This window comes from Anopheles merus, chromosome 2L (assembly GCF_017562075.2).
Source record: "Anopheles merus strain MAF chromosome 2L, AmerM5.1, whole genome shotgun sequence".
Lineage (NCBI taxonomy): Eukaryota > Metazoa > Arthropoda > Insecta > Diptera > Culicidae > Anopheles > Anopheles merus.
The window spans coordinates 33,003,466-33,025,732 of NC_054083.1; the positions used below are offsets into that span (position 1 = coordinate 33,003,466).

At 43.3% G+C, this 22,267-nt stretch overlaps 1 protein-coding gene across 7 annotated transcripts in view; it reads left to right on the forward strand.

Moving 5' to 3' along the window:
• Positions 1-22,267, forward strand: part of LOC121594855 (semaphorin-2A-like) — a 303,073-nt gene that overhangs the window by 237,697 nt on the left and 43,109 nt on the right. For all 7 annotated transcript variants that reach the window (XM_041918589.1, XM_041918585.1, XM_041918583.1 and 4 more), the window contains exons 6-8: positions 12,884-12,991; positions 20,569-20,706; positions 22,052-22,184. In XM_041918589.1, coding sequence (XP_041774523.1) covers positions 12,884-12,991; positions 20,569-20,706; positions 22,052-22,184 — 379 coding nt within the window. The remainder of the gene's footprint in view (positions 1-12,883; positions 12,992-20,568; positions 20,707-22,051; positions 22,185-22,267) is intronic.

The window sequence follows — 22,267 nt, forward strand, 5'->3', positions numbered from 1 at the left end:
AGGTGGTCCATTTTGTTAGGCAACGGCGGTTGGCAAAACAAAACAGGCAATAAAATTAAGCGGCCCTGTGTCTTGTGGGTGAACCCATACATACCCATCGTGCCGAAAAGTTTTGCTGCTCAATTCCGTACAATTTACGAACTAATTTGCGCATCGTTGGCACAGCCATTCGAACGACTGTCGGTGAAGTGCTTACGGTAGCGTGTTAGCGGCTGTCTAATGAAGGAAGGCCGTGTGTTTTTGATATTTTGAACTCAGGGCACAATAGATTCCGAGAAGCATCTGACCACAAAATTCTCTCCCTCCCCCTGCGGAAATGGTATGAGAAATTGGGCGCTCACATGAAAATGATTGCTTTTTTTGTTGGTGATGTACGGTTTCTTGAATTGTTTTGATTAATTAAGCGAAAGGGAAGATTAATTTTGTAAAGTTTCTGCTTCATTAGCGATGGCAGTAGAACCGCAATAGAAGTTGCGGAACAGTTATTGAATGTTAACATACGATTCATCATTTTCGATAACATTCTTCATACTCGTTAATTGTTTACCAGGAGACTTCTGAAGTATCTGTGAAGAATCCCTAAATGTGTGAATGATTCAAATCTTTTGGTCCAGTATGACAAGACATAACATAAAACGCCTTAAGTTATGCAATTGTTTTTAAAAGCAAGCATTTTAAACCCAAATAATGCAATTCACGATAAGATAGGAGTTAATTTGAAATGCTTAGAACAAAAATCTTCTTTTTTATATGTATTTTGATGTCAAAGGCGAAACGCAATAGCCACTTCACCTCTCGTATTTTGGACAAGTGGCCGAAAGCCGAAGGCAACAACTCTTTAAAATCAAAGCTGTTAAATTATCGTACAAATCTCTCGTTCTGCTCTCGCCAGAAACCTTCAAAAATCCAGAATTCAAGGACGAACGAATTCTATGGCAACACTTCAGACGGCTCACTCCCCTCACTTGAGCAGACTACCGACTCTAGCACCTGTCACTTAACTGCAAGACGATAAAAATCTTACCACGCTAAGACAGTAACAACCCGGTGCCGGTGGCCATTCTTTTCGTCTGCCGTGCCACTCAGTTACTGTGCGCAATGAATCGTAATAATTACTGTCTCTGTAAAGCATTTCGAAGGTTCACTTCAGAATACACAAAAAAAACAACCATTTCAATAAATGTCCCTCCCAGTCCGGACTCTCGTTTGACGGAACGTGCTCTTTCGCTAAAACAAACCCTTACGGTGGAGCAAAAACGCAAAGTAGAAGCAATATTGTTAAGGAATTTGAAAGATACGAAGCGAACGGTGGGCACGCCTGTCTCTGTGTAGAGAAGCAAACGTCTTCGTCTTTGTCCGCTCGGTGCGGCTCGCGCGGTCCTTGCAAGCGGGCGAGCCAGATGCAAAGCCTTAATCGATTGTCTGCCCGGCTCGGATCTGTCTCTGTGGGGCCATCGCAAATGTCACTGCTGCATTTGCATAATCTTCCCGAACAGCCAGCCACCCTTTTTATCCTTAATCGTGCCCAGTTCCATGAGCGCTGAAGCACTCCGTGCGCAACAAAGCCGAACGGGTGGGAAGATTTATAAACCGGCCCTGTGTGGGGGCGGTAAGGTCACGGCGAGTTCGTGACTCCTCGAGTCTAGCTCAAGTTTGCTTCTAAAGAACGCTTCGGATGCGCCACCCTTGACTGATGCTACGCCGAACGTCACCTTAGTGATTTTCAGTTTTCCGTTCATCGATTCGCCGTTTGTTCTAGTATTTCAGGGATAGCTGTTTCGATCCGCTTCGCCGTGGACGTGAAACAACATGTGATATTACAAATTTCCCCTAGCTTTTGAGCATCTTGGCTGCAATCATAAGCAGTGGAGCAGTGAGCTAACCATCATCCTCATCATCATCCTTTGTCCGAGGGGACGGTTGCTCGGGAATCGGTTTACTCTGCAGCCTGTTTGTTTTAAGTTTCAACCGAACGAATCAATGCAATGCTAGAAGAAAAAACAAAAAACATCCAGCAATTCGTTCCTTTTTATCCCATCGGTGCTCCCCATGGTCGTCGGAATGGTATGATTCATCCCGAGAAGAACGGATAAATCCCATCGGTAAATCTCGAAGCCGAAATTGACGTTTGACGGCACTCTCCTTGAAACGCAAACGATTTGACGTACAATGTGATAGTCCGCCGATTGTGTGGATGCCACCCGAAGACGTGTTTGTTCGTGTAGGATGTGTGCAGCATGGAGTTTTTTTTTTTTGGCTTACGGGAGAAGGTTTGGCTATTCATGGTTACGTTTCACCCGATGTAAGATAAAACCGTGGGAGCGACCTTCTTAATCTTAGGTCATTTTTTTACTCGCTTTGTAACCGTAATCTTCTCCTTTTTTTTGCAATCGAGCATATGTGTGACGTGCACTTTTCCGATAGCTTATGATTGACTTTTGCCATTCAGAGTCAGCCAGCACGACGCCATACGTTTTCCAGCGGGAACATCTTTGACACAGCTGCGATCCGGATTGTTTAACTCGAGGGATTTGCTGCTGTGATAACAATCCTTCTATTTTTTCCCCCAGCTGAATCACCTTCCAGCAAAAGGCGGGAGATTGTCTTTCAATCGATTTCTCCCCCCCGCGGTTTCAGGGAAAAGCGTTCGATCGATCTTATTTTCCCTTGCACTTATGCATGCACACTGGAGACAGGTCTCATGTCAAGAAAATGTGTGGCACTACGGTACCGATGGACCAGAGCGCGTTTGGAAAATTGATGCACGTACTCCTCAAGTGCATTACTCTCGATCACCGGGCGAATAAAAAGGCGAACCCCCCTTGTCATGCAGGGGAACGATGCACGAGACGTACGTTTCGCTTTACGTCGGTTGCCTTTTTTGTGCATAATTGACAGTGGAACGTGTATTGATAGACTGGTTATTGGAGGACATTGCAAGGCATTGTTTCGCATTGTAAGAAAAACTTTGACAGAATTTAAATTACAAAGATAAAACTTTTTTCACATAATAGTTATATTTTGTGAACTCGATAATTTATCTAAATTATGAAATTCGAATAGTTACGCGCAATCTAGAACCATTCGATTGTCTCGTAAACCTAATTTAAAAAATTCATAGCTCATTATTCATTCTAAACAAGCGCACACGAGCCTCGGTCCAGTCGATGTAATGATAGGAAATGAAGTAATGATCGTATTCCGTTACTTCCTCCTATATTTTTCCTTTAATAAACACACATACACACAATCATATTCGTGTTTAGAACGAGGCACAGTGTTAAGGCAAAGGTTTCCTTAATATCATACTTTTAAAAAGACATTAAGCCGCTACAACTTTCCCGCCACTACGAACCGAGCGTATCGGTAAACACTTCATGACCTAGGTGGTGGGTCACTCACCCCTTCCCGAGTGCAACAGCTTTGCATTTCCCAGACACTGGAAAAACGGAATCGTCAGCAGACAGCAGGCAAAAGGGTGGTAGGATGGGGAATGCAATATCTTATAATATTATTGGCCTTGGAAGGTGGAAAACAAGACCGGTAGTTTACTTTCGGTCTGCTCCCTTTCTTTTTTCAACATTACCATTACGATGTGCTAATGCTGCGTTTGCGTGTTTAATTAAGTGTACAGCGAATGGAAAATTGTGGCAATTTTCCGGCGAAGTAGTAAAAACTCGACTGGTCGTGAATGTGGCGAGGAAGGAGTATTGTTTCTATTGTTCGTTGCTATGCATTTTCCTATAATCTATTGGAAGACTGCAGGATCGATAAAAAGCACATGAACCTGCCCGTGGTTTATAACAAAAAAAATACTTCCATTTTCTTCTGTTTTCTTTCTTGTATAAAACACAACAGTGGAACTATGAGAAAAATTTATAATAGTAACAAAAAACGTGCTGCTACAAAAACTGTGCTGCAAGCAAAGTTGCTCTAGTCATAGTCAACCCCATCCTGCTTCCTCCTGTAAATAGTTTTCGGAGGCAGCAAATTATGATGTTGATACTTCTGGCATCCGTCAGGAGCAGTTTTTCCGAGGGCACATCCCCCACAACGGCCCAAACTACTTCCTGGTATGCCACGTGCCTGTGCCTGCTGCATTCGCCATTTTCCGCTCGCTAAACTTGCAGCACAGCACAACTTCATTTCGCCGTGCCCGTCCGCTACTGTTTCTGTTGATGATGATGATGATGATGATGCGTATTATGTTGTTGTTGCGTGTCCTGAAAAGTTTGCCACTCTTCACGGGTGCAAAGCGGAAAAAACAATGAAAGCCACTCACACCGCCTCGGTGGGCTGAACATGTCAAAAAGTTTCACACAAATTGGCGTAAGCGCGCTCTGCTCTCGGGTGGCAAATTTTCTAACAAACACTTTCCAACCATCGAAGCTGTCAAAAATGTGTGTGTGGGTGTGTATGTGCAGGGCGGCAACAGGGTGAGTGGTGTGCGGTTTCGTTCCCTTGAAGACAGAATCCTGAAATGTTTCCTCCTGTCGATTACAATCAGTGTTGCTCCATACTCGCGCGTGTGTGTGTAAAAATTCCTATCCTGCGTGAAACTGCTGCCCTCAGCTCTTAACAATTTTTGAATTGAGCTTGTTAAGAATTGTGCAGTTCTGGTGCGCAAACTTCAAAACTTGGGTCGTTTTGCTTCCCATTATCGGTTCCACACATGTGGAACACACCCCGTCTATTGCAGGCGGTGTTCACACTTCACGTCTTTTTTTTTCTCTCGTGAAATGTGATCAGAAGCGTATTAAAATATCCACCTGACTTTCGAGCGCGGATTTGTTCCGCATTCGATATGCTGGAAAAATCCAGCCACTTATTAAATATGGAACAAGAACTTCACTCGGGCAAACAATTTTCCTCCTCGAAATTGTACACCAATTCCTGGAGCGTTGGCAGTGACACGCGAATTCCATATTTCGATGCCATAATGTTCTCGCAGCTGTGAAATATTTCTCGTTTTTTATTCTTCTGTGCAAAACGTTCCTTCACTTTTTAGCATGATAAATAATCTCAAAATTCCGACAAAAATGTGTTAGGCAAGACAGCTGGCTACAGTGTGCTACGTTACTCGCCACTTGTTAACTGTACCAGCGTCGACTGGAAGCGACAAACACACATCAGCGGGAAAAGTTTAATAACCATCATAAACAGTTGATGCATGCAGTTGTCGTGTCCCCCCCCTGCGTCGTCGTATGTGTGTATTTACGGCAGCAGTAGCCGCACCGAGTTTCCAATTTCCGGAAGCAATAACTCAACCAATTCGCAGATATGAGTTGCTGTGTTTACATTTTGCCGTTTTTTGTTGTTGTTGTTTTTTCGCCATGGTTTGTCGTTGCATACTGGCGCTGCTTCGTTTTGCTGGCCGCGCGAGGTGTGCATAAATCGCACCAAAAAGTGGATCAATGTTGAATTTGCAAGAGTGATTTTTTATCCAATCCATAACACACTTGCGCGAACATTGCAGGACACAGATGACGACGATGTTTGTGTGTATGAGTGTGTGTGTGCGGTCAGAGGATTTACTATGTTTGAGAATTTACATGAGCTTCTGTACTCGGAACTGCACTGATTGTGTGTAGCATGACGATCGGCAATAGCTGTGTGAATATGTTGGAATTATTTTTTTTTATATACGTATGCAGCTTCAGATACGTGTTCGAATGCAACAATTTAAAACGAATATTCTGTTCATAAAAACCGTTTCGCTTTATTTTAGTTATTTTACGTTTCAGTGTTGCAAATTGTGATACAGAACAACATTTCTCTGGTATCTCTCACTGCAAACACGTAAAAAAAGTTCATCTATGAACATTAGTCACATTATGTTTAGATACTGAGGAAGGCCTTTTAAAATAATATTTGAAAAAACGCTGCTTACTCGGAAGCCTCCTATGTTGATTAAGAGATTAATTGCCAATGTTAATAATAATAAGAGAAGCTTTGCCAATGTTTGTATTTTGGTTGAATATTTTAAAAAAGGCGTCAAGTAGAGGGATCAATTTGAATTTAGTGGAACATGAACTAGACTCTATTGGCAAGATTGGTGTTTTTTTGTTGAAATTTAACTGCACTATTCTATGAATTGTGTTCATCGTGAAGTTTTTAAAGATTTCAGTAAAGTAAATATAAATAAAACAAATAGGTGCAATATTGTTAACATTATACAGCATCATTATTTAGCTACAAATAACGTACGATATTGTTGGTTTTCCTGATCGAAAATAATTTACATTCATCCAACCGTTTCTGTCGGACCTCGGCCAAACTTAAGCCCCACCCTGCGAGCAACTTTCCCTCATTTCCCACTCTATTAGGCGTACCTTTACCGTAGGAGAAATAAAACCGTCAAACTCCATAACCACGACGACTGAACAGCATATTTGAAGGATTGGCAAAACTTGTCCGTTCTGATGACGGACCTGGCTCACCCGACCCGGGTTGCGTTTGTTGTGTTGCGAACTTTCACACATTGGAGGGGCTTGGCTTGGGCTAACCCCATGAAGCTGAAGCTTCCAAACAACGTTCGTAGCGATCAATACAACAGTTCCCGCGGCGATGCGGGTGTGTAAGTGAGTGTGCGTCCAGCCGAATGTTTGTCGTGCAAAGTACGGTCGAAAGCGTAATAGCAGCTTTTGCGATCGAAATAATTGGGAAACGAATTAATCCATTAGTGCTGTTTCATGTTTGCTTCGAGGGTTACCGTTTGTGGGTTTCTTCCCTTTTTTTTGTTTGTTTGCTGTTGTTACTTTACCATTTGTTGTTGTTCAGCGCTTTGGGAATCGAACACACACACAAAAAAGCGGTACCATTTGTGACGAACGTAACCTTACCTTGATTACAGTAATGGAGCTGTGTAGCTATTTTCAGAAACTTTGTTCACAAAAATTTCCATCGTCATTGTTGCACAGGCTGTTGAATAAAACATGAACTTTGTAAAAGGAATTGCTCAACCCTGTTCGAGCTGGAAGCGTTCGTTCGTTCAGCAACTCTAGCGATCGGCATGAAAAAAATAGTTACGAATTCAAACCATTTCACCAAGCGTTTTTATCCACGAAAGATGAACAAATTAGAGCAACAGTTTTGAATAGAAATGTGAATTAAAGTACGTTTCAGTTCATCAAGTAAAACCAAAACGGAACAAATCGGACCAATTCGTTGAAAAAAACGACGGTATGCTCAGCATGTGCTGAAAACTGCCCGACCAAGGCTCCAGAAACTGGGACGCGCCGTGATTTATCGTATGTAATAATCGTACCACAGTATCAGAAAGAAAGATAACTTTCGCTCGATCTGCCTGTTGAGGGCGAGTGGTCAGACACACACACACCTTGGAAAACGACGACTTCTCTGGCCAACGATCTAGCCAACGGGGTGCAACAATTCACCTCTAACCGTTGCGGCACCTGTGTGCTTCTCACGTACTACCTCTCCCATATGCTGCTGGGACCGACGTTTACGTCCGCCCAAAAGTACTCGGTACTGCGTCGGTGCACCGCAGGAGCAACTGTTTTCCAGGCACAAAAAGATCACTTCACGGTGCCTAGACTCTTCTACGCTCGATTGGGAAGCGGTGGCCACAATAACCACCGAAGACACGTTGGGAAATATATAAACAATCTGATAAATGATGGAAATAAATTTGAGCGGCGGTATTTTTTATTAGTTTTTCGCTGGAGGAGGGAACCGGCGGGAGGGCTCATCGCAGCCCAATGTGTCGATCGCCGTGTGCATGTGCTTGGCCCCGGAGCTTTATTGATTGGTTGTGTGAAGCACACCGTGCGGGGGCACACTGATTGCATTTCGCAGAGCAACTATCAGAAAGTTTTATTGGTTCCGAGCTAGCTACAATTGAAGTTTGCCCAAAGGAATCGGCAAGGGAATAGATTGCCGAAATGAAACAGTTTGGGAAAATTATTGAGGCTATTTTTATGAGTATGTGTGTGTTTTATTATTATTATCATTATAAGAGGAATATCTAATTTCTTATTTCGTATGGAATGTTTATGGCTGCGTAGGAAAAGTTTTTTTCTCTATATGGTTTTCAGAGAGTGATATTCAACTGAATTCCTTCAATTTAAATCTTCCTGGTTCTAATAATATCCTAGCTTTTGACATTCATAACTTACAAGAACTTCATTCCATTAACGAACAAAAACTTCATAACAATGTTAATCGAACATAATATTCGTGGGATCTGCTGAACTTTTCACAATAATGTTAAACTAAGCCTTCCACTGTTCCCATTCATTTACTAGTTGTAAGCTTGACGATGTCATCGTTCTCAAATATCCGAAGGAAAGCAAGACAAAGAGCTTGAAATCGAAGCAATGATGCTACCCACGTTCCTTCATTTGCTTCTCCTGCCCAACGATATGCGCTGCTTGCATTGCAACGGGGACACAAACATCCGGGCTAGAGCGTTGGACCTGGATCGACTTTGCGCGCCATTGCGCATCACACATCAATCACTCCCTCACTCGTTTGCTGCGACTTCTTGACTGCCTCTCGTGTGCGACTTGTTGGCGCTTTTAGGGCGGCTTCGTTCTTCGCCCGCTGGTTTCCCTTTATCCATTTAGCTTTCCTTTGATGATTATGACAACAATCATTCGAAGGAGAAAGAGAAAATCACAGCCACCGATCCCTTTACACCCGGACAAACCTCTTGTATCTTGTACCAGGATGTGTTCCTATTGCTACGATCTACGCTGGGAATGCGGAAAGAAAAGCTGATGCAGAGGAAAACGGAAACAAGTATCACTCTTCCACTTTGCCTGCAGGCATTTCTTCGTCCTTTCTTCGAATCGGTTTTCTCTTACCCACGCAAAAGAACTGCCCCACTGGGTCGGGTGGGGGAGAAACTCCTCCACCAGTCTTCCTCCAGTGTTAGTGACAGTTATTAGCTTCATTCTGATTTTTATGATTATTGGTTTAATGGATCTCTGGCCACTGGCTGCCACGCATCCGCCCCACCGAACTTGAAAGGAAAATCAAAGCAAAATCATCCCCGGCGGGGATGGGTGTGTGCGGTGGACGTAAAAGAATTATGAGCATGAGCGACAAAAGAAACGAGACGACGCGATGCGTGCGCCCCGGGGGGAGAAATTCGTCTTCGGCAAAGCGAAGGACGGTTTGTAAATTGATCCACTAGTTTTCCAGTGGTGCCGGACTAACCCTCCTCCTGTGATCCGCCCCGTCGGCGCGTCCTGTTTGACTAATAGATTTACTGTGATTTTTATTGAATCTTCCCCCGGCTGGACGCGTATGATTAAAAGGGCACGTTTTAGCCGCCAACCGGGAAAGATGGAGAAAGGAAACAATGAGGAGAGCTGCTTTTACTCCGCTTTGTTGTTTTCCTGTGTTGTGATAGCGAAAGCCAACGCGGAGGGATAGGAATAGTGTATGTGTGAGTCATGTTGAGACGTTACCGCCTCCCGAGAGGATAGTTAATGGTATTTATCTTAACCAACTAATCATTCCCCTGTGCAAGCAATGGAGTGGGGAAATACACACACTCGTGATTCGCAAATATGAGTGAATGTGATTAAGAATGTACTTTTCGCATGTTTGATTAGGTTAGCAGCGAAGGGAGCTGCTTATCTTATTAAAGCTTATATCCAGTGAGTAAGTAAATTACCGAAAATAACTGAATCTTTCTTGCTGCAAGATAAGGGAAAAAACACTTCCCCCTTTCGTCTATGGATCTTTCCTGAATCAACTAAACTATGGATTTTATAGTACATCCATAATTTATTTCATACACTCACAGGCTTTAGTGGAAACAACAACATATTCTTGCGCTAACTAACATTAGTTCTTAATGTTATCTAACAACTTTATTTGTTTTTGGTTTTTTGAATTGGTTTAGATGCGGGTAGCAATTGAAAACACATTTAAAGGGAAATGTAGTTATTTCAAGCAAGTTTATTTTATTTTTTAAAATAAATTATGCATTACAAGGTTTTCCCAGTCAATTTCTAATGTCTACAACATTTTTCATTGCTTGAGAGATGCGAGATCAACTGCTGTCAAAAAAGTATTTGCATCACAATAATATTTCAGTTCTTCCACATGATTTTCAACACGACTCAAGCTGGATTGAGTTAAACAATTATTTGTGATGTGTAAGAACCGAAATTTCATTATGACACAAATACACCATTTTACAGCTGTCAAAAAACAGCTTGTATGATGTGAATACAAGATTTTCTAAATCACTTTCGAATGTAAACAATGTTATTCACCGCGTACAAGATGTTAATCCACATCAATCTGACATTTCATTTCCAACACAATAATTTTTAATTTCTCCACCAACACTTTGACATTTCCTTGTTATGGGTTGAAAATCCTGTGATGAAACTGAAATTTCATTTTTAAACAAATAAACCATTTGACAGCTGTTGAAAAACATATTAGATGCGGTGAATAATTATGTGCACATTAGAAAATGACTTGGAAAACCCTGTAACGATGTGCACAGTCGAAAGCCACTTGGAAAACATTGTAAATCGTACATTTAAACCTTCCATTGGCATAGTATGAGATCAAGACATGAAGAGTTTGTTAGCAAATGTTTATTATAAAACAAGGCACTCTTTATTAGGTCACTTAATTTGCATTGGATTGTTTTAAAAAATGCGTTCTTGTGCATTCAAACGAAAACAGGCTAACATTAACTGAGAAAGACACCTGTTTATTGGACCTTTCTAAAGATGTAACATCTTACCGTGCCCTTCGGTAAATGCTTACCAAATTTACATCATAACACAGGAAACTGCTCCTACAAGCAAAGTAAAGAACACACTTACACACTTGAATGCTCGCACAATTAAAGTTATCTTCTTAAGAACTCGTCCCCGAGAGAGGAATTATTTGTTCGAAAAGTAGTTTGCTCAGCCACTCCTTTTCTTCAGTGAGTCCTGCCACCGACTCCCACAACCTTCACGAAGCAATGCACAATCAGATGTGTGTGTGTGTGTGTGTGTGTGTGTGTGTGTGTGTGTGTGTGTGTGTGTGCCCCGCGCGCACTCTCTATGTCTCTTTCTCTCAAGTGGCCATTTTCTATTAGGTAAATTGCACATATCAAGTTATTAATTGTTAAAGTTATTACAATAAATTATCGTACAATCTTCTGCCCTGCCTCTGGTTGGTTGGTGGAGTTTCTCGGCTACCGAAACTTGCCAAGCGCGCGTGTGTGCAGCTGCGTGAATTTATGGCGTGCAAGAGCGTGTGTGAGAGCGCTTGCCTGCAGCTCGCTTCGCTGTGTCGCCGGTGTGCATATGTGACAGTCTCGCGTACCGTCCGTACACACATCCTTTACTGATGGATCTTTGCGACACACTCACACACACACCGATGCTGTGGAAGAAAGATCCACTGCCCCACAGAGGTCCCTTATGGGCCACACCAGCCTAGCGCCCATCGTCTTGGCAAGGCCATTATTACCACTGTGTCGTGGTAAACGGTGCAAGGAGGGAGCTGATGGCGGGGTAGCAAGTGCATCGAAGGAAATGGTTGACTGGAAACTTCTCCTTCATTGCGATAGGGTGCCATAAATTCCAACGTCAATATTCATAATTCTCTTCCGCATTCTCGCCAAGTCCAGGGGCGAATGTAAATCGTAACTTGCGCGGTGAGTTACCTGAAGCAGCAGGACGATTCCAACCCTGCTAGTGGAGGTAGCGGGTCACGACGCACGAGCGGGGGGGGTGGGGGTGGGTTACTGTGTGGCAAGATGCACAATGCCACACAAGCAGGCTGGGCTGTCACTGGCTGGAAGTGATTTGGTGCCATGTGCAGAGCGAGCGCGCGTCGGGCTTTGCAATGCGGCCCTCCGGCCAGGTGGGTTCAACTATTAGATGCGAACCGCATGATTTCCCGCCCCTTTTGACGGCATATTGCTGAAGGAGGAGGGAGGTGCGTTCTACCATCATATCTGCCGCACACCTTTCACTCACCCTCAGTCGGCCAGAAACAAAAGGGTTGGAATTTATTGAAGTTATTAGAGAAAGTATAATTTATATTTATCGTACTTTCCTCATGGGAAGCGCATATGGTGCACGTGACGCAGGGCACACACACACACACACACACCCACGCGTACACACGGACAGATGGTGGATGCCATTTGCCCAAAGTTAAAGAGCTCGTGCAGCAGCAGCAGCAGTACTTCCCGGGCCTCTCACAAAAAGGGACAGAAAAGAAAGGACAGGAGCGTTCTGCTGCGGAAAAACGGGCGTTGTGTAAAGCATTTGCGCGCTTAGTGTGTTGTTTATTGTTGGAAACTTTCTCTTTGACGGGAAAATATTCCCCATTTTCCAGCCGCGCGAGTTTGATGGGCGACGAGTTGGTGCTGCCCCCAGTTCCCTTTCCATCAATGGAAATGATGGGACGCGAGAGTGTGGCAGCGTATGTAAAAATGCGCGATGTCTGCTGTTGGCGCGTTGCAGTCAATGCGCGCTGCATGCACGAATGAACCGAATGCAGACGACAAAGTTGCAGCTTTACTACCGTTTTTGGGGCGGGCTGAAATGGGGAGGATAGGGATGGGGATAAAAATCAATTCGAAGGTATTACCGAGCACCCCGTGTTCCGTGCTGCGCAAATATCTGTCGCTCGCTGGTGCTTCGAACCCGTTCACCCGCTCGGCGGACGGTTGCTTAAATAATTGCGGTATGATGTTACTTTGCGCGCTGCAGTTTGGGAAACTCTTCCGCGCCACGTCAAACAGCGATCATTTTCAATTTCACTCCAAATGGATGTAATTCTCCCCCGGGGGAGGTGGGGTTCTTTTTGCCGGGAGTTTTGTCAAATCAGTACTGATGGTTATTTACATGTGTGTGTGTTTTTTCACTTCTTTTTCCCCTCCCAGATGTTTGACTGCAAGAACCATATTCGAGTGATTCAGCCCATGGACAGCGGAAATCGACTGTATATCTGCGGCACGAATGCCCACAACCCGAAGGATCTGGTGATTTATGTAAGTATTACATTTTATTTATTACCTGTCTATTCCATTTTCTATTTTTTACTTAGTTTTTCAACATTTCCCTCATTTTCAACCAACAAAAGTAGCAAATGTGAGTTTTTTCTCGAATCATTATTTCTAAAGCAATGCTACACAAATTGAGTTCATGATGATTTGTCGTATTCGATCGATTTGAAATTCAATCAATTCATTCTCGTGTGCTTTTCCTCTTATCTTTTAAATATTTTTTTAAATAATTTAAATTATAAGATAAAATACACTTCACCGAGTTTAAGTATCTCCAAAAAACATCAGCAAACAATCAATCCATTTGCGCCTAAATTAGAGTCATTTTTAGCCCCAGGAAAAGTATCATTTTAAATCATTTTATAATTTTAAATAATTCTATATGATTTTTTCTCTTGCCGTAGAATGAAATATGTTCTCTTTCTGAATAAAAACAAATTTCAAAAATATTTTCCGTCTCATGCAACATTAAACGTGTCCATTTTTACGGCAATTATTATAAATTTTTAATTAAGTTATATTAACCCTTTTCCTTTCCATGCGACAATTACCCATCATTTCCATTGGGTTTCCCGATCCGCACCTATCTACAGGTCCCGTCGCACAATATAGCCATTTAGAAAAGGTCGCGAAAAGAGGATGGTTCGCGCGTTCCGTTCATTAGCGAACAAAAGAAAATCGCTTTGTGTGCAAAAGTGTCCCCAACCTAACCCTAACACTCTGCCTTGCTTTCCCAAACTCATCCATTTGCACTCGAGAAAAGCTAACCACGACCAGCAGTATCACACCGCTATTCGCCCCATGTGTCCCATACCGGTAAAACGATGGAGATGGGTTGTGGCGAGTCAAAAATCAAGCCATTTTTTCCTTTTCGCATGCACCCAAACAGAGTGTGAATATAAAAGGTGGAAAGTCCTTCTTGTTTTTTTGCCACTCCGCTCTTTGTGCCACGGCAAATGAGGCCTTTATAGTCGGGGAATGGGGGGTTTTGTGTGTGTGGACACGGTGCTGGCGCTCCTTAATACGCGTCACGCCATCGCCGAGCGCAAGCAACGCAATGCAATTTAGAGTGGAGAAGTGGCGGAAGGTTTTAATGGGAGGTAGTTAAAACTGTGTGCACCACCTGCGAGATTTAAGGATGAGTGTGTGTGGCACGATGCTCGCAGTGAACGTTTGCACGGGCGATGGAGTGAGAGAGAGAGCGCAAAAGCGACAGATGAGAGTTGTCGTGGTCATTGTGGCTGCGGCTTGTACGGCGGGCGTGTGTTGGCCGCCCTTTAAAGCATCATAATATCCTCTTAAGGCATAATCCGTTGCAATAAAAATTAACGCTTGGCCTGCTCTCAGCCGCCGCTTGCGTCCGGCGCATCGCCACTTGTTCCCTTGCGGGCAGCCACCCACCGAGGGACGAATGAACGGACCTCATTTGTTGAGCATCATAATATTATTGTTTCCCAGGGTGGTCGGTGGGCCGTTCCGACGACCGCTCGCCCCGGCTGGATTTATTTAGCCTGCCGCTTTGCTGAGGATTAAAACACGAACAGTGGAAAGGTGTTACTCCTATTAAAACATGACCAACAACCCTGGCGCTCCCTGGCGCTCTCATAATGTTGTTTGCAAATTGGCAGATACAGCAGGGGCTGATGACACCTGCGCGTGCTTCAATGTGTTTTCTTCGCCCTTAATATGATCCCTTCCCTTGTGTTGGCAGGTTGCCATGGGCCCGGCGTGCCCCATTATGCGGGCGAAGGAACGAAACTTTAAATCCATGCTATGCCACAGTGTCTTTTCTGCTCCTTTGGAGTGGCGGAAACCTGTTTAACTTTTAGGGCAGCGCTTCCGAGATCGATAAAATAGCGCACATTCTTCCCGCGGAGCGTGCCGAGATTATTATTTAATAATGGCAAACTCGGCCTATTCGGTGCCTAATGTAAGGTGACTCTTTAAGACAGACCCTGTGCCGAGCTTGGCTGTCGTTTGTGAGCCGCTAACGCTGCACTAGACAGATGATTATGGCGTTTGGCATTTCCTTAATGAAATCGACCTCAAACTTGACGCTGCAACCGCTGGCAACCGGCCGGTGTTTGCGCTGCTTGTGTGTGTGTGTAAGTGTGTATTTTTACGGCCACCGGCGTAGTTTGCTAAATGTCGTTTACATTAAATTAAATTACAAAATTTAACTCATCAAAGGATCGTTATTTTCGCTGGCGGTAAACAGCGAAGGAAGGTTGCTTTCTTGCCGTCGCCCAAAGAGCCGCTTGCTGAAAGAGGACCTCTCAGCCATGCGGCAAAGACACCACTATAAACCGTTAACGCCTCGAAGTGTCAACATCCATCAAAGATTATAGGCTCATTAAACCGGCAGCCTACCCCAGCAACGTCCCTGTCACCGTGCTTCTGGAATTGCCTTTATTTCTTCCATTTTCTTGCTTGCCACCCGCCATAGATGATGTCAATCGCGCGCATCATTTTGGAGTTAAAGATACACGTGGTGTGGCGCGGTAGCTTAGGCGCTGTTTGAAGTAAGATTATTTAAAAGTCGTAAACGGCTAGACCAAAACTTTTAGCGTCAAATGTAATTTCCGTGTAGTGTGTGTGTGCCGACGTTTTGTTACGGAAAGCATAGGGTGGAATACGTTTCTATCGCCTTTATTTCCTTGCTGACGCTGATGCTAATCGGCTTTAAAAGTAATGTGCTTTTTTTCTTAAGAGGCTCTTTAAGAGCCCACGAAGTAGTGTGTGCAGCTTCCGGCAGTTGAAAGGTCCTACGCTCATAACGCTCGTGCACTGTTAGGCTACTGCTCATAATAATTGCAGGGTGTAATGCTGCTGGTAGGCTCGTAAAAGAACAAAACTAATTAAAGGGCGCGAATGGAGGAGCGTCTTGGAGAGCATAGAACTTACCGTGTTTATATTCTATTCCTATTTTAATAGTTATATATGACACTATAAATAAATCAATGATCGATTAATTATAAATATATAAATAACTCATTTTCAATCATTAAATTCAATGCGCTTGCTTGTCATTTTACTTGTAACGATGTACCGAATTATTCAAATGAATCCACTTTTATCATTAAAATCTGTAAGCTTGTCAAGAATGCAACACAAGGAACATAAATATTTTCCTCACAGAAAAGAACAACCCAGTCACAATGTCTCATTTAAAAAAAAAAAAACAATATTTGCTTGGTGTAGCATTGTTTGACGAATTATTTGCTAAAATCTGTTCCAACTCCCTGGTGTTTAAAGTCACGTAGAAAATAAGCCAATTTTTATCTCAATCTCACCGCCCCTAGTATCAAACCTGCAACGAACATTTCCGACTTTACACGTCGGAAACCGTGTCCCCGTATCATCTCCTCCTCACCGGGCGAATTTGGCACCTTGCTTACAACAACATTATCGCATTCTTACAGTCGATTGCATTCGTAATAGATTTTCAAAACGGGAACGCATTTTCATTTCTTCTTTCCGTGCTTGAATCAATTGCGGAGGGGGTGAGTAGGACGACGGTTTGCTGATCGGGGCGCATTTTGCTTTCCAACCGCAGCTGCCACCACTAGGAGAGAGACAGAGTTTTCATTGGAGGTGTAGCCTGAATTGCAAAACTCCTCATCGTACGGTGGCAGCAATACGAAAATAATAAGGCCTTATACCGCGTGGGTGCAGCAAACGTGCGCCGTTAGGAAAACTCAATCAAGTGGAAAACTTTGTGCGCACTTGACAATACTTAACCACCAGGGCGGAGGGAAAGCAGGATATATACAATTGTTTCCACTGCGGCTCATGCTCCGCAATGAGTAGGACTTTTTTTTGTTTCTGTTCATACAATCCCTATCATACGCTGGGGGATGATGGGGAAGGTTTCAATGGAAGAGTTTCGCTGCAAAAAGTGGTGTGCCCTTATCCGCTCGGATGAAACTTTGAGCAACCGGAGCGGCAAAGGATTGAGTGACGCTGCTGTAGCCCGAGAGCGGTTGGAAATGTAATGGAGCGAGAATAATTAATCGATCGTTGAAGCTGTCTTTAATTACCATCGTGGGGTTCCATTTTGTTGACACGATGGGGATCATTAAATGCAAACGGCGTTAGTGGAATGTGCTGCTAATCTTTGGGTGGCGCTCTCTGGTGTTTTGATGGTAGTTGCTGTATTGGTGACGAGCCAGCATGATGGAGAATAAACGAGCTGTTTCCTTGCTCGGGTAAAAATCATTTAATTTTATTTCTATTGAAATGTTTTGCTACATTTCCGAAAACAAATAACTAATTTTTTCTACTCCATCATCATGGCCAAAGAAATTGTTTAAAAATCACTTACAAATTCCTTTTATACTTTGAAGCTATTCAATCTCTTATCATGAGCTCAATTAATACCAATGTAACTTCGAACGTGGCTCTAGAAGTGTCTATTTATTGCTCAATCAATGTCCTTAAATAGTTTTGCCAACAAAAAACCATTTCATCAGAAGTATCTCCACGGTGGCAGTTTGCTTTTCTTCAACAGCCAATAGCACATGGTTTACGTTTACATTGATTGATGAATTTGATGAAATTCCTACCTTTCTAGCTCCTAAGCTAAGAGCTTCCGTCATTTTTAAAATAGCACCAATAACCCTGCCGTATGTCATCCGTCTGACAGCAAGATTGTGTATAAATCTCGATCCAATCTGTTCATCGTTCTCGAACTCCTCTACAAGTTGGCAGCGTTCAGGCTTGTCCAGTATGACAGAAGCGACTGTAAGAAAAACATTCCTTTAGACAGCAGCATAGAAAACTGACAGTCTGCAGTGTTTGTCTGTGCGACGTGGTGATTCATTCACGGTGCAGTTTTTAATTTATCACTCGGTTTTTTTCCCTCCCCCCCTATGCTGTCTCTGGCGATACGCACTGCACTGCAAGCTTCGTTCGCGGATTCAAGCGTCATGCCACGAAGATTGGATTGGTTGTTGAGAAGCAGAGAAATTTATTGCTCTTAGTTTGGATTGTGCTTCAATTTTTAGCTTAATATTATTTTTTTTTGTGATGCTGGCTTTAAATAAACATCAAGTACAGATTGTTGAGCATCAACAATCGTTTAACCCACATGAATACAAACCTCAAACTGCCCTTTTTTGAAGGTCTGTCTAAGTGTATGAATTTATTATTCGTTCAATATTATTCATGATATTCGTAAATAAAATACCCCCTTACTACCCTTCGTGTTGCTATCAAATGACGTTTCTATTTTGATTGCGGCTATACTTTTCGAAAGCTCTGTGCATTTTGCAATCTTTTCGCTTTTGCTGCATTTTTTTTTTTTTGGTAACAAAAGTCGCCCATCAAATGAGTGGAGCCCATTCTCCGATGCACACCCTACACGTGCAAATCAAAACATTTGCAAAACAAACTATAATCATTCGCCTCTGCTTGGTAATAGCACAAACAGCAGCAGCCAGTGGGTAAAACAAAAACATCCAATCGTCGCACTCATTTTTAGAACGCACATCACAGCAAAAACGGGGTGATATTTTAACAGCATTTATGCGTTATTGTTTCCAGTTTGGGTACGATTCATCAATGGGGATGGAAAAATGAAGGCATTGACGCGCTTTCGCTACACCCTTGCAATTCGATTCGGGAATGTTCGGGAAAGCAAAAAAAGCCTAACACTTTCCCATAAAGCATCGCCAATTTTGTGCTTTTGGCTTTCGGTATTGCAAAAGGGTCGCGGAACACGCACACACACAAACACGGGGTAGTGGTGCGATGTGTTGCCTTTATTTCGTCGTGTGTTTATTTGCCCAGTCTAAAGTTTCCCGGTGAGCTTTGTTTGAAATTCCATCTAATATTTATACCACCGGGGAAAACCGACCCGGGCACACAAAATCCGCCTAGTTTATCGGTCCTCTTTTACCCCCATTTTTGCTAGCTTTTTGTTCCTATTTTCCTATGCAAAAGCCATCCAGGAAAATAGGCAGCCTTTATGAAAGCTTTCACACCGTCTTTCTCCTCCTGCTTGCCTTCTGTGTGTGTGTGTTTCCTTTCAGCAATTGGAGTTTGCAGAATTTCCACCAAAAATGGTCAACACCAAAATCCCACCCGTACACCCACCTTCCCTGGTTTCGGGTGAAGGGTGTTCATTTGGCGACTCGTACGCACGGCCCACTTGTGGCCAAAAGCGGCAGAACACAATGGAATGTCGCTTGCTCACTTTGGCAGCTAGAGTGGAGGCTTCCCAACCAAGGTTTGGGTTTGTTTTCATTCATTTATCCGGTTGTCATTTTTACCCATTCATCGCGCTACAACTGTACTCCGCCTATTGATCAACTTTTCCGGCTCTTTTTACTAGGTTTTATGCTTTCTTTTTGCTAGAAGTCGCTCAGGAAAAAAACCAGCTTTTTTGTTTCTATTCCGTGCAGATCGTGTTTGATCAGGAGCGGGCTTTGTTTCGTTTTGTTTCCATTCGCCTTTGTCTCATTCCATTGGTTTCCAATACACTCTATCATCACATGCCATCAGTTTTACTATCTCTCTCTCTCTCTCTCTCTCTCTCTCTCTCTCTCTCGCTCTGTCGTAAATCATTTCTGCACTGGGCATGTTGGCTGCTATGTAATCAATACATATTCGATTGAAAAATGAAATTCCTAGTCCTCCTGCAGTGTCAGAGATGGAGAGAAGGGAAGCTCCCCAAACTCACCCCCGGTGTGGCAGTGTGTTCCGGGTAATGAGTGTGTACGGTATGGTAGAATTTTGCATTTGATTTTTTGTGCGGCCTTTGTACTTTCATGGAGAGTTTTCGGAAGAGAAAAAAACAGTTAAAAAATAGCAATCCACTATTGACAACAATGATGACGACAAACGGGAAAGTTTTGTGCGGGTTTTCTTTTTTTTACCGTTTTCCGTCGCATAATCCCCACCCGTGGTACGAAGGGGCAGCGCGTAAAATTGATCACTCGTTGAGTTTTTGTTGAAAAAATTATAAACCAGCAACCAACTGGGTGGGCTCGTTCCTCGCTCTCTCTCTCTCTCTCTCTCTGTCTCCCTCTTGATGTGTATTTTATGCTGGGAAGAACAAAACGGGGTGGTGGATGAAGCTTCGTTCCAACCCGGTTTGGCTCGATTTTGCCAGTGTTCAGTGGTGGTGACTATATTTTTACTCCTCCTTTTCGTTTATTCCCATGCCTTCCCTTAATCATCCGGTCACTACCATATTTTTAGTCACTGTTTAGTGTCCCCACTGTTTTCACCGCGAACCGCTCGGAAGGGGACATGTTCGGCCCGGCGGTATGGTTTCATAAAGCACGAGCAAAAACCAAAAAAAAAAACAGGCAATCGGTTTATTGGAGCTTTCTTCATTTAGGCGTAAAATAGCGATGGTTTGCTGCTGGTGGTGTGTTTTGTTTTGTTTCGTTTTTTTCCCCACTGAACGAAAATCCCTTCCCGGGGAAGCGGGTTTATTTTGTGTCGTCCATTCTTTGGAAAGTTATTTTCAAACATTTTCCCCCTTTGAAGTGTACATTGAATAACGTTTATTTTTATTCATCTCTCGTTTTTCTCCTTTTTTTTGTGTACCACAGTCAAATTTAACGCACCTGCCGCGCTCGGAGTATGTGCCCGGCATCGGGCTGGGCATTGCCAAATGTCCCTACGATCCGTACGACAACTCGACCGCCATCTACGTAGAGCAGGGCAATCCGGGCGATTTGCCAGCATTGGTAAGTATTACGAGTGTACCTTATATGCTTTTAAGCTAATTTTCAAATCGTGTCCAAGGACTGAAGATGTTAAATTTATCAATTTGTTTAGATATCTGCCAACATAAACAAAAAACTCCTAATTTTATAATCAAAATTTGCCTTATAAAATAAAATTTGATTTTTTTTATTATTAAACTATACATTTAAAACATCACATTTATTGAAATCTTCCTGTCTGATGAAAGGTTTGTTGTGGTGTGGTGTGCACTACAAACAGCACCTATTGAAACTAAGGACGAGTCTTTGGACTTATTTATTCTCGTTCGATCCCCGTTTCAATTGCACAGAATCGGGAAGCGAACACTTACTCTTCAGTGCACACTTATCACACATCCCAGGCTTCTTCGTCCTATTCACTCTTAATAACTCTTCCTTTTTCGCCGTGACAGAAAGCTTTTATCACCTCACAAGTTGCAAGCAACTCTTTTTGGTCTAGTTCGCCACGCCACCAATTCTCGCTGGAAGGACCAACCAGCAACCGACGGATGGGGAAAATTTATGCATTTTCTTACTCGGAAATCTCTCACACTTCACTGGCCTGTGATTGGTTTGGATGTGTTTGTGTGTCTGTGGGTGTGCGTGTGTGTCTTTGTATGTTTGTGGGCTACGGTTTAATGCTATCCTTAGCCATTTTGAAGCAGAACATCTCAAGCTGACACAGTTTCTACGAAGCAATCCCAGCTCAGGGTTTAGTTTCTTCGATTTCTTTCGCCTGCACCCGGTATGTTGACGGGCGTAGATAAGCTGAAATATGGAGCAGGACCACCAACCCAACATCCAACACCTTCTCCCCTCTCCGAATCAAGGTAGCAATAGCGCAGCGGCTCTAGCTCCATTGTGAGCGTCGGTGTACTCCTGCTGTGTCATCTTTCTTTTTTAGTGACAGTTTTTCGTTATCGTTAGCGAAGACGACGTGCACGTTGCTCGGGTTGCTCGAAATTGTGTGGCCCTTCGCAAAACTCACGATGGAGAAGCAACTTCCCGCTTGTTACGAAAGTGTTAACTGTCTTCCCGCTCATCAATTTTCGGCGTGCGAGCGCATCACGTCTCACCTCTCACCTACAGGAAGAGTAAAGCAACCTTACGGGCCTTTGTGGGTATGCATACCTTCAGGCCTGAATTGATTTATTCGTTAGGGAACTAATTTTATTACTGACTTCACGCACACCGTCCCTCACTACCTCTGTCACACGCCCTTTTTAACACTGTTGCGTTGCGTGTCCTCGGCACACACAACAAGCTTCATCTGGAACACCGTAAAATTGTCTAAACCCATCCTCTTTACCCCATCTTCTCGTTGCAGTACTCCGGCACGAACGCCGAATTCACCAAAGCCGACACGGTGATATTCCGCACCGATCTGTACAACATGACAACTGGCAAGAAGGTGTTTAACTTCAAGCGCACCCTGAAATACGACTCCAAGTGGCTTGATAGTGAGTATAATTTATGGTCTTAATCTCTTACGCCTTCCCGCATCGCATATTCCTTCTGCTCGTTCCTTCCTCAACTTCCACCC